We start from the raw sequence: 13,293 nt of genomic DNA on the forward strand, positions 1-13,293 counted from the left end.
TGTATGTGTGTGTGTACCTGAGAGCGCATGCTCACCGCTCTCTTTTACTTTGTCTGCTGCGTTTTCGGTGGCATCGCGTCGTGCAAGGATGCTGCGCGCTGCTTGCTGCGCATTTGACTGCGCATTCGACTTTGAGTTGTAAGCTTTACTTGTTGCTTTTGTTTTTGTTTTGCTTTGTTTTTCCCCAACTTACTCTCACCTTTTGTCTCGTTCACACACACAGCGCTTTTGCTCGTGCCTTTGCACCCACACAAAGGGCAGTGCTAATTATTAATGATATTGTGATATTTGTTGCTATTGCTGTAATGATGAGCGCAGAGTGCAAAGTTCTTTGAAAGCTCAACGGAAAACGGTTAATTAACCCTTGATGACACCACGGGCTCTTAAAAAGATACTGCACTTGTCTTAAACACAAGCTGCATTTTAATGCAAATATTATAATATATAATCTGAATACGGAATAAATACTTAAACGTAGTATATTTGCAAAAAAAAAAAAACTAAACAAACGAATGAGCTACAATATATTAGGTTCAAATATTGTTGAAATATATAATAATAATGAGACGAAACCAGTTTCTAGTTTTGCGCTCATTTCAAAAATGTCTGATAAAGACCCAGACTAAAGCAGACTAAAACATTTTGTCGCTGGCCGCATTTTTCTATTGTTTATTTAGTGCGTATGCTTGTATGTATGGGTATTTATATTAGTATTTCTTATTGGGCCACAACGTTGAACTTGGCAAGAGAAAATAAAAAACATTCAAAAAAACCCGAAGATTTTTTATTCTTGCTAATACAATTTTTGATCAATCATTTCCAAGACTGCGATATGATATAACAGTCAGAATTTAAGAAAAGTTCGTGAGCATATATAAGAAAAAAAGGAAATACTTACTTTTTGATAATTTTTGAAAAATCTTTTGAGAAATTTGTAAAGTATTGACTTTAATCGTAAAGTATTGACTTTAATTATTTAAGAGGATAGTGAGTTATAATTTTTTTATTTTTTAACAAATTGGCATTAATTCCCATACTTTGGCAGAATTATGTTAATCTATAAATTATAGGCTACTTTTAAAGAGTTACAAGTTTAATGACAAGTTTAAACTACCTTTTGCTAGGGTATATGACAACAATATCTCTCATTTATTAGATCTGCCATGTGCCGCTGCTGTGACAGAATCAGAACTCCATAACTAAGAGCCAAAAAAATCAAAAAAAAATAATAAAAACCGATGGTCATATCTGTGGCTTCCTCAATCATAAACCAGATTGCCAGCCAAGCCCATGCAAAACGCTCAAAAAATTCGAATTTCGAATGTCTGTAAGTTAATTTAAAGTCGAATTCCAGTGTTGTTAACATTATTTAATGCCTGCACCTAATCAGATTTAATTATTGGCTTTTTGTCTTTTTGGTTTTTTTGCTAATCTGCATCAATTTGTGGCGTGTTTTATTTTTTGCCTAGGTCACTGGAAAGCCCTACTATGAGTACACGTGTTACTTACAGACTAATTTCGAATTTACTCGCGAACTAAGTAAATCAAATACAACGATTGTAACAAAGCTCAAATTCCTGCTACATCATTCTTATATCAATTTTAGCCCAATAGCCAAAGGGTACAAAAAGCATTACATTTAGAAAATTCTATTATTTTTCGTTAATGGTAAGGGTCCCCCCCTTGAAATTAAGAAAATTCAATACTTTAAATCTCAAGTTTTTACTTTGAATCAACACTTTAATCTTGATTCTGAGATCTTTTATTCTGTCAAATCTCAACCGATTTTAAAACGGAATATTCTTTTGGTCATGATTTGGCCTCAAAATTCATTTTGCATTCAAATTTTATGTATTTCGTAAAAAAAATTACTGCCCTTTGGATCTCGATTTCAATGCTAAGGGTCCCCCCTTTGGATTTTCAAAAATTCAAAATTTTATATATCAAATTTTCACTTCTAATCAATTCCTTTTATTGAAATTAGTATAAAACGACACTTTAAACTTGATTCTGAGACCTTTCCTATTTTTTGTAAAAAATCATGTCAAAATTAGGAAATATTTTAACTTGTAAAGTTGCTAGTTCAGAGGCTTGAACAACTTTGAACTGTCATAACTTTGGCAAAACTGTACCGATTTGTAAGCGTAGTGTCGTTTTAATCATGGTTTGGCATCTAAATTTATTTTGCATTCAAATTTTATTAAATTCATTTAAATAGTTTAACTCTTCTGAAGTTAGATATTTACTTCGAAGTCATAATTATTATAAATCGACACCAATCGACAATTGCTAATTAAAACTGTATTTCAACAGGAGTCCAATCGATGCGGACGAATTCAGGTGTGTATGTCTAATTTTATTTTAAAACATATGTTTTACAATTTTTCTCAACTTTTTTTAATTTTTATTTCATTATGCTTACGGATACTAAACATTTTAAGGACTAGCAACTCACCTGCAGAGTTATTACTTGTGTTTATTAAATAACTTATTATGCAATAGACAAAGTACATATTACCTCTCAATTTCGCAAGGCTCATACATATTCAAAATATTATGTGCACTTTGCTCTGAAGTGTGCCAGATATGTCTGAATTTCTAATCAATTCTACTAAATAGTATAAGCAAGCACTAACAAGAAATGTGCTTAAAAAACAAAAATAAATACATATTCTGATGATGTGGTCAATTAACCCTTTGTTGACCCACAGGAGTGTGCAGGTAACTTTAAATTTCTAACAAACTCTACCTAAAATTGTCGTCAAGCTCTACAATAAAAGAATAATTTTAGAACTAATAAAACGCTACAATAACGACTTACAACAATTTTTATTAAACAACTTAGCAGAACTTTTCTACTAAAAGCTATTTATTTGCAGAATTTCATTAAAAAAATGGCATTCCTTATATGAAGAGTGTGTTAAATAATTTTTAAATTGGTGTTGTCATCGATTCTTAACTTGTTTCATAGTTAATCAAAACAAAAACATAGCTAAATGCATTCCTTATATGAAGACTGTTTTTTTTAATCGAAATTCGAATAGATGTTGTCATCGATTTTCAACTAGGTTTTGCAGTTTTTCGAAATCGAACATCAATAACTCTTGACTGGCCAACAACCTAATCGAAAAGCTTTTTGCCTTCATGTTTCCTCCCCCGTTCAATGTTTGTGTTGTTGTTTTTTTCAACTTCCGGCGCAGACAAAAGCGCAACAATCATTGAGGTACAATGACATTTGATGAAGCAAAAAAAAATATATATAAAAAACTGGGTCTGAAAATAAGCTACTGTAGTATTTTTGCTAGTGCAATACATTAAGACTTGCGTTTCTTACAAAATAATGTCTGTTTTTAGAGTTCACATACGATTGATACAATTTAGTGATGTGCAAATACAGCGAAATATCGATTATTTTTTGACGTTCAATCGCACCTATTTCTGCAGTGAAAAAAAGTATAATTTTAGTATAATTAAACTTTAAGAAAATTAACGATATATAAAAAATACGATTCGTAATAAGAAAAGGGTATATATAGTGTTTTAAAACAAATTTAAAAATCTTGATATTTGTAACTCGATTTATTATTTGATCGACAGTTTGAATTCACATCACTATATTATAGTGAAACTTGAGTTTCTTACAAAATAATGTCTGTTTCAGAGTTCATTGACGATTGATACAAATATAATAGCTGGGTATATGCCTGATTGAGACAACCTTCATTTGTTCAAATCAAAATTCATACGCTGGTCAAGTGTGGATCGAATTTTAGCAGATGAGACTTTTGGATGTTAAGGTCACAAATCCATGTTTGGTCTGTTTTTGTGGGTGTTGTATTGGGCTTTAGACAGATTGGCGCGGTTTTCCTCTTTGTTTTTTATCCATCTTTTGTTTGTTTATTGTAAACACGTTACTACCATTAACCTTATTCAAGCATCTACGAAATTTAAAATCAAATAATAGGCAAACTAACGATTGGGAGTTCAAGGTCTTTGACCAATTTTGCTTGGCTATAAAATTACCAAATATAGCTCAATGCGTGCAAACTATAAAAAATTAACTCTAAAGCAGAACTCTACACGCAGCTGTTAATGAGTATCGAATATACTAAATGGAAAAGTAGTTAAAAAAAAAAAACAGTCGAGCAAGCTAGACTCTAAGAGACACTGTAGTTAAAAAAATAAAAACCTTATGAATAATGCAAATAGTACAAATATTATTTAAAAATAAAATAATTTCAGAAAATTTTTTTTAAATTTTTTAAAAAAAATGTCTAAAACTGACTCCTTCTTTAGGGCGATTTATTTAATATTGGAGTGAAAATCGACTGTCTTCTGGTTTGATTTTTCTGAGTGTAGCGACTCTAGCCCTTATAATTTATGTAAATACCCTTTGCGCATTTGAGTGCAGGGTCTAAACAACAACAACAACAACGAGACACAGTTGCAGTAACTGGCAATGTTAGGTTCCCCCCTCGCCCGACATTGTGCAACTGCCAATGATTGATGCCTCAAAAGCTCTCCAAAGACAAAGGCAGCCGCAGATATTGCGCCATGTTGTTGTTGTTGTTGTTGTAAGTGTTGGTGTTGCACTTGCCGCAGCCATCATTAATGTTATGATTATTAAATAACGGTTAAGTCAAGCGCAATTCTCTAATTCTGCAAATCATTCTCACATTTACATTGGCATTTTTGTTGAGAAATCGAAAACCTACAAAAAATAAAATTAAACAAAAATCTAAAGAATAATTCATATAAGTACTTTAGTTATTAAAAAGAAACCTGGTCATGGCTTTTCGATTTGTATGAATAAAATTATTTTAAAATAAAATTATAAATTAAAATTATGCAGATATATTGTTGCCAATTAAAATATGTATACAATGTAGATATATATCTATATCAAATCTCAATTTTAATAAGAATTTTCATTATTATATTAAGATTTATTACTATTTATTACATAATACTCAACATTAATAAAGAATAAATTGGATAAAAACAATATTTATTAAAATAAAATCGGTAAATTGATCTATTGACAATATAAAATAAAAAAGTGTTTTCAAATAATTACTTAGAATGCATTTTAAAATAATAAAATTGTTGTAAATATAAGTTGAATTCTAAATTACTTTTATTTTATAATTTAAAAACATTTTAAAAAGTGAAATATTTTTTGTTAAAATACCTTATTCAAACCATGTTTGTCTGGAATATTTTTTTTTCGAACTCTAGTCAAAATATTGGAAAGTAATAAAACAATGAATTAACACTCTAAGTCGACTTTTCAACCAACAAATCTTAGAAAACGTGCTGCGCATCTCTTTGAAATAAAAAAACATTTGTCAACAGGCCAAACAAGTTCAAAGCAAATCGATCAGTAGCAAAAGCGGCCTCAGCCCAAAGTGTGAATGTGAATGTGATCATGACTATGAATGTGAATGTGAGTATATAGATGCCTCATGATAATGATCATTGGATGAAGTTGATGACCAATGTTGGGTTTAGTACACACATAAAATCAACAGAGGTATTAGAAATTGCGCAAGTTACTGGTATTTTAACATCGGCAATGCTGGAAATGATATCAAGGTCAGCAGGTTGACACAAAAAACCTAATGAATCAGCTAACTAATATTAATTGGTCATTGTATGTATTCATATATCGACCTGGACAATTTTATCAATTAGCACAAAATGCATAGATACACATCATTTTCAATATCTTACATATTTGCATGAGAATTTACTAAATTTACGTTCCGTTTTTGACATATGTAAATGAAATGATCCTATAAATACAGTGAATGAAAAATACGTCTCGTCTTTAACATAACGGTATAAACATGCACTTTATATGCATCTTAATTTCAATGAAAACTTTGTTGAATTTTTGCATTTTTATGTGAATCGCTTAGAGTAAATATCGAACATTAAATTACGACATACATAACGATGGGAATTTGGTAGCATTATTGATAATCACTGGATAGGCAAATGTCAAAAATATTATCTTCAATATATGCAAATAGTTATTGATATAATAAAGTCATGATCACGTTATTATCAAGTTGCTGCACACGTGTTGCAGCTTCTGTTGCATTTAAATGTGTATGGTTGTGGAAGGCCGTTAACGCTTTTCAATACAAATTTTATCGAACATTGATATGCGGTCGTGTTTATATCGCACTAATGGTAGTGTAGCGATAGTATCGATAAAATAACAGCACATAAGGACTCGCTACCGACACCAACTGCCTGAAGAAAATTAATTAAATAAACATGAAAAAATAAATAAAAAAGATAAAACATGGAAAAATGTTGCAAGAAAACAATTAATAGAACCAGTTCCTAACCAAACCCTCGCTCATTACACTAGCGTAAGTTTGTATTTGTAAACATTCCAGACATTAATATATTTGGAAAGTTATATATTATGAAAATAGCTGAAAAAGCAAAAACTTTAAAATATTTTAATCATTTAGTCAATATAAAATTGTTATCAGTAGCTGCAGTGTTTGCATTTAAATTTGTATCGCCGTTATTATGAGTACCCATCGATATCTTTGCTATCGAGTATTGATACATCAACGCGTTGTTATCGCACAACATGTTGTGTGGCGATAGTATCGATGCAAAATCAACAACCAAGTACTCAACGATACCGACTGCCTGCAGAAAATAAACCAAATAAATAGCGAAAAATGTTGCAACAAAATATTTTAGATCAACTTAAACAATTTATAGAAACAGTTAGCAGTGGCCACACCAATCCACAATTGCTAACAAAACCCTCGCTCATCAAACTAGCGTAAGTCTTGTATTTGTAAACATTCCACACACACGCACACACACACAAACATACATTTTGTACTCACTGCAGTTTGGGATTCCTCGATGAGTTGCCGGCGACTCGGGATATTGTATTTGATTACTTTGGCATACTGGCGGAGATTGGAGTGCAGCTGTATGTATCACCCGAGATGATGGACCAAAAGACGGGCATGCCAGTGTCCCAAATCAAACAAGGCGGCAATCGACAACAACAACTGCGTGCGGAGGAATACGAAAGCTTCAATATGGTCAAGACATCGTTACAAAATCTGGTGTGGAAAGGTCCGCCCGCCTGGTCGCCGCTCATAGCCAACTGGAGCTTGGAGCTGGTGGCCAAGTTATCCGATAAATACACACAACGACGCATGACAATTACCGCATCCTGTAATTATTGGCTGGAATGCAGTGCAATGCATGGATTGCTCACACTCATCAACAGTTGCTTCCGTAAGCTGAGCAACACGGAAGCCGAATCCTGTGTGGAGACCATGCTGAATGCCTTCCATCGCTATCCCATGACCTTCGATTGGATTGTGGCCCGTCTTGGCGGTTGTTTTCCCTACAAGATCATCATGCAGATTCTACAGTGTGGCATCAAACGTTTTGTCGAGGATTATCGCTGTCATTTGGACTCGGAGGCGGGTATTTTGGACTACATGACATCCTGCCATGAGCAGCAGCTGTGTGCCGCATTTCGTGAGATGCTCAAAGATGGCCTATCACCCAAGAAACCACTCGATGTGGCCATTGTTCCATTTCTGCTGATTACCACCAATTACTCGGATGCCATTCTACAGAGTTTGGTTAATGTGTTCATTGAGATATGTGAGTATATATAGTACCTAAGCTGATTATGGATTGTAAATTATGAGTTTAAATTTCTTAGTTGACAAAATCCATCATAAAATTATTCATTTTGTGTATTTTTATCACTAATTATGAATAATTTTTAATATTTAAAAAAATTTATGCAAATTTTATCATTATAGACCTCTAGTTTGATCATGCATCTAAATTGAAAATTTCAATTTTTTTGCATACTTTTTTGCACTATTTTTTCCATTCCCCTTGCCTTTCCAAAACTTCAATTTCTCATAACTTTGTCAAATCTTAACCGATTTCCTTGCGGATTGTCAATTTTATCATTATTTGGTTTTTATTTTAACTCTGCATCAAAATTTTAGTTAGTTAAAAATTTTCATATTTTTCGATCACTGTCCATTTTTTTTTACTACTTTTGCATACTTTCCCCTTGACACTTTTTCCAAAACTTCAATCTCTCATAACTTTGTCAAATCTTAACCGATTTCCTTGCGGATTGTCAATTTTATCATTATTTGGTTTCTATTTTGATTCTGCATCAAAATTTTAGTTAGTTAAAAATTTTCATATTTTTCGATCACTGTCCATTTTTCTATTACTTTTCCATACTTTCCCCTTGCCACTTTTTCCAAAACTTTAATCTCTCATAACTTTGTCAAATCTTAACCGATTTCCTTACGGATTGTCAATTTCATCATTATTTGGCCTCTATTCTGATTCCGCATCAAAATTGTACTTAGTTAAAAAATTTCATATTTTTCGATCACAGTCCATTTTTCTGTTACTTTTCCATACTTTCCCCTTGACACTTTTTCCAAAACTTCCATTTCTCATAACTTTGTCAAATCTTAACCGATTTCCTTGCGGATTGTCAATTTTATCATTATTTGGTTTCTATTTTGATTCTGCATCAAAATTTTACTTAGTTAAAAATTTTCATATTTTTCGATCACTGTCCATTTTTTTTTACTACTTTTGCATACTTTCCCCTTGACACTTTGTTTCAAAATTTTAATCGCTCATAACTTTGTCAAATCTTAACCGATTTGATTGCTGATTGTCAATTTTATCATTATTTGGCTTCTAATTTGATTTTTCATTAAAATTGGACAATTTATTTATTTCCGTCACTTTTTTTTGCAGTCACCGATGACATGTGCGATGCAATTGTCCAAAAGGCGCCGCTTTGGCTGAGCAACAAGATGTTTGCGGACATGCAACCGTCTCTAAATAATGCCGTGCTGCGTCTCAATCAACACGGTGCCAAGCTGCTGCTCATGGTGTCCAGTATGGCCGAGAAGTATGTGTGGTGTCAGGACTTTCTGGACAGCTCAATGCAGGAATTGGAGCAGTGGGTGCTCAACATGCGCAATTTTCCACTACTTGCCGATTTGGCCTTTGAGGAGACCAAGTATATGCTTTGGAAAAGCTGCCTCAGCACAAATCTCTTGGAACAACAGACCGCAGTGCGTTTGCTACTCGTTGTGTGTAAGTAATCAGTGATTAAATGATGTTTAAGTTTGTAAACTAACTTAAGATTCATTTCACAGCCTCACAACATCCACATATCTATTATCAAACCATATCACAATTGCTGCGCAAATCCTATGCTCAACATCCCAGTACAATTGGTGCTCTAATGCGCTTGCTTGGTGGTCAGAGCGGTGTACTCAACTTTCCCAGTATTACAAAGGGTTTTAAAATGGCCCTGGAGGATATAACGCTGCAGGAACAGGTGAACAATCGGCTGCCCATGGAACCTGGCACTCCAACGGAGGCATACAATACATTCTACAATCTCAATATGTTGGCCAAGTAAGTGAGATCAATTTATGAATAATTTTGAACAGTAATAGCAAATAAAAGTATTAAAATATAATAAATTTATCTCTAAATGATTCGAGATATTCAATTAATAGGTGTTATTTTATGATTCCTAAATATAAATTGTAATTTAATTTCTTACTTATGATCTAAAGGCGAAAATTCGATATGCTTGAAATTAAATTTTTACCTAAAAATCATGGAGTTCCTCATATTTTTAAGCTTTACTATACAAATTAAAAATAACTTAAATTTTTGTCAAGTAAAAATTGTGATATTGGTTTTATTTTATGATTTCTAACTAGATATTCAATTTCTCATTTGTTTAGATTAATAATAAAAAAATTTAAGAACAATTAAACTTAAATTTTTATATACAAATCATTAACTAAGTCTTATTTTTGGTTGTTCTTATTATAAAAGTAAAAACATGATCTGAGCATATATATCTCACAAAAGTTTATTTATGATTCCTCAGTAAAAATTTATTTTAATAATTATTATAATTATATACAAATTTATTTATTTCGGTCAATAGTAAGAATTGCATTTTTTAATTTTAAAAATGAATACAATTATTTTCACTTTAAATGTAGTATATTTTTATTTTCTTTGCAAATAATATTTTAAATTAATTTTTATTTACTTTCTTGTAGAATGCAGAAGAAGAATCACTTTCCACATGTGAAGCCTCAGCTGCTGACACAATCGTTAAACGAATGTCTGCCCAAGATTATACAAATTCTCGACTGCACCATTCAAAAACTAGTGCTCAAAATGGACAAGGATGCCGCTGAACGTAGTGCTGAGAAGTTTAAATTGCAGCAGGCCAACAACAACAACAATAATAATAATCATGATATGTACAATAGTAATGATGTCATAAAGCGACCCAAACTAGAGGAAAGCGATGTGACTAATGTGACACTTGAGTCACAGGATGCAGCGCGCATGCGTTTGGCCCATTTAATTGTGGACCTGTTGAACAACATTGAGGCAGGTGCACGTTCGAATGTACTACGTACTCCATTGGTTCTTAAACTGGCCGTGCTCAGTGTCAAGTACTTTTTTGTTGGACTTACCGAGCAGAGTAAGTATATGACGACTGAAATAGTAACTTTGTTGTCATCCATATACCTTAGTAATTATATTTTTATAAATATATACTAAATATTTCTTCCTTTCAGCTGTCATTCGTCGTGCTGCAGCTGCTCATCGTTCCTATGCTTTACTTCAACGTCAGTGCACAGCTCGGAAAATTGCTCGGACTGTTTGTTTGCGTGAGCTCGTGGAGAGTGCGCTCTTTTATCATGGTCATTTGCTTGGACAGCTGGAGGAATACGAATTGGATGAACTGAAAATACCAGAACAAGAGCTGCTTATACTACAGAATTTACACACCAGCTCCGGCACAAACTCCAATCGTTCAGTGCTACATTCGGGCATTATAGGACGTGGTTTGCGACCTGTGTTGCCCACAAATAACCAAAGCTGCGATGCCGAGAAGCAAGCATTGTATCTAAAGGCCTTAAATGCCTGCTGCACAGATCTGGTAATAAGAATTCTATGTAAAACTTGGGTTTTTCTTTAAGAATTTTAACAAATAACTAAAAATACTAAAATTTAAAAAGAAAAATAATATTTAGGAACTTAAAAGTAACAAATTTGTAATAAATTTAATGGAATCAAAATCAGATAGGACAAATTTGGTAAAATTCAAAATATTTTAGATCTTACGGAAAAATCTTAAAAATAATTAAATAGAATATAAAAAATTTGTGATAATTTCATTCTGTCAACAAATTGGTAGGGCAATAATTAAAAAAATCCAAATTATTTTATTACGACGAGTGAAAAATGTTTAAAATTATATAATACTTTCAGAGTCAGGAAACAGGAAAACCAAAGCTAATTTTTTTTTTTCAATTATATTTAATATTTTACGTTTTGCTTCTCTCATTTTCCAACCTTAGATTGACTTCTTGAAATTGTACTCTTAGTGCCAAATCTGTATAAAGCTTCAACTAATATAACTTTTCTATTTGCAGGACAAACCCAACAATGTTGAGGGTTATTCGCTGGTTTCGTTGACGCTTGTGGAACTGGTTTCAACGGATGTTATGTACAATGGACTGCCCTTTCCGGACGAGGAGTTCACTCGCGTCACCATGGAAAGGGATATGCAAATACGACGTGCCTTTATTACCTCACCTGTGCTTTGGGCTGTGCTCGGTTTGATTGCCACACACAGACCTGCTTTGTGCTACTCCTCCGTGTTGTTGCGCGCACTCTGTGCCACATGTCTGCATCATTGGCGTGGCAAGAATGGTAAGTGTTATTTCCAAACTATTAGACGTATTTATAATACATCTTGCTGCTTTTCAGTTAACAAATACCAGCCAACGGCAGTCAACGATGAGCTCATGTTGTGCACCAAAAAACTGCTGCAATTGCTGGCCATGAGTCAACTTATACCACCTCCACTCGCTAATCTGCACACGATTATTGAACACTTTGAAGCGCCAGAGGTGAGTTTGGAAAAGTAACGAGGGGAAAGTTTAAAAAAAATGGACAGTGATCGCAAAAGAATTTAAGCGCTTAAGTTTTGTGCAGAATCAAATTAGAGCCCAATGACATTCTACAAAAAAATCAATAAAGTTAAGACAGTTTAAACATTTTGAAAAAATATCAAAAGCAAGGTTGGGAAAAATGAGTGATAGATAAAAAAAGAATTTTTAAATTTTGATGCAAAATTAATGTTGAATTGTAGACTTTTTAGGAAAATCGTTTTAATATACTTCATTGATCGTCAAAGAAGTTAAAACAGTTGAAAATTTCAACTTGAAATTCGTTACTGAGAAAGAAATTCAAAGGTGTCTTCATTATATTCATTAGCTTTCAAGAAGTGTAAAGGTTTTTAAAACCGTTGGTGACATTCTCGATTAATATAACAAACTTCAAGAGCATCTCTTAAAAATAAATGTTTGAAAATTAAAAAGTCTCTTCATTGAAACATTTTTAAAGTAGTTTTTGGTCATCTGGGTTCCATTTGAGTCCGTAAAATTTTATCTTAATTTTGTTACCGAGTGAAATCCAGTTTTTATTTGTGTTTCTTCTTTTTTTAGATTGCTGTGCTGTTGCGTGAATGCATTTGGAACTATTTAAAGGATCATGTGCCATCGCCAGCGCTCTTCCACGTGGACAACAATGGTCTGCACTGGCGCAACACGAGTCAAGCCAAAGTGGCGCCTCAATATGTGGACACGCTGCGTCAACTGATGCAAAAGAAGCTGAATAAACTAGGACCACATTATCATCAGATGTTTATCATGAGCGATCTGCATGTGGCAAATCCCATTCCAATTCCAGCAGCAACAATTGCAGAACCAACAACAGCAATAGCCAAAACTAGCATTGAAGTTGTGGAATTGGATTAATAGACAATTAGTTAGCTGTATGTTAAGCGTAGTCAATAAGTTTATGTGAATTGAAGACTTCCAAGACACAAAAATAAACAAAATCAAACATTTGACATGGATAACGATTGAGTTTTTTAGAAAGGATCTTAACTGGGAATTCTTAGCTTATATATAAAAGATAATCTTAAAACTCTTTGTCCTGACTGACTCACTCACTGACTGATCATTGCACAGCCGAAACCATAAGTCCTAGAAGGCTGAAATTTTCACACAACATAGCTGAGACAATTTGATCGTGAAATAAGGCGACTTTTTGGAAAATTTGACCTAAAAGTCGGTCAAAAGAATATAAAACCATTTAAAATTTTACCGTGCCTTTCCATTTGTACTT

The 13,293-nt window shown here is 32.9% G+C and overlaps 1 protein-coding gene across 1 annotated transcript; it reads left to right on the plus strand.

The window, feature by feature from the left end:
• Positions 1 to 6,670: 6,670 nt before the first annotated feature.
• Positions 6,671 to 13,021, plus strand: LOC117789879 (integrator complex subunit 5). Its single transcript, XM_034629045.1, has 9 exons — positions 6,671 to 6,814; positions 6,887 to 7,662; positions 8,803 to 9,147; positions 9,210 to 9,474; positions 10,140 to 10,573; positions 10,671 to 11,035; positions 11,532 to 11,811; positions 11,869 to 12,011; positions 12,609 to 13,021. Exons 1-9 carry the CDS (start codon positions 6,708 to 6,710, stop codon positions 12,918 to 12,920), a joined length of 3,027 nt encoding a protein of 1,008 aa, XP_034484936.1. The 5' UTR covers positions 6,671 to 6,707; the 3' UTR covers positions 12,921 to 13,021.
• The last annotated feature ends 272 nt before the right edge of the window (positions 13,022 to 13,293 follow it).

Source organism: Drosophila innubila (assembly GCF_004354385.1).
Source record: "Drosophila innubila isolate TH190305 chromosome 3R unlocalized genomic scaffold, UK_Dinn_1.0 2_E_3R, whole genome shotgun sequence".
NCBI lineage: Eukaryota > Metazoa > Arthropoda > Insecta > Diptera > Drosophilidae > Drosophila > Drosophila innubila.

Coding starts and splice junctions, on each gene's coding strand:
- LOC117789879 (XM_034629045.1), top strand. CDS start 6,708: ATGTTGCAACAAAATATTTTAGATCAACTTAAACAATTTATAGAAACA. Junction 6,815..6,886: donor CCCTCGCTCATCAAACTAGC/GTAAGTCTTGTA, acceptor TACTCACTGCAG/TTTGGGATTCCTCGATGAGT. Junction 12,012..12,608: donor AACACTTTGAAGCGCCAGAG/GTGAGTTTGGAA, acceptor TTCTTTTTTTAG/ATTGCTGTGCTGTTGCGTGA.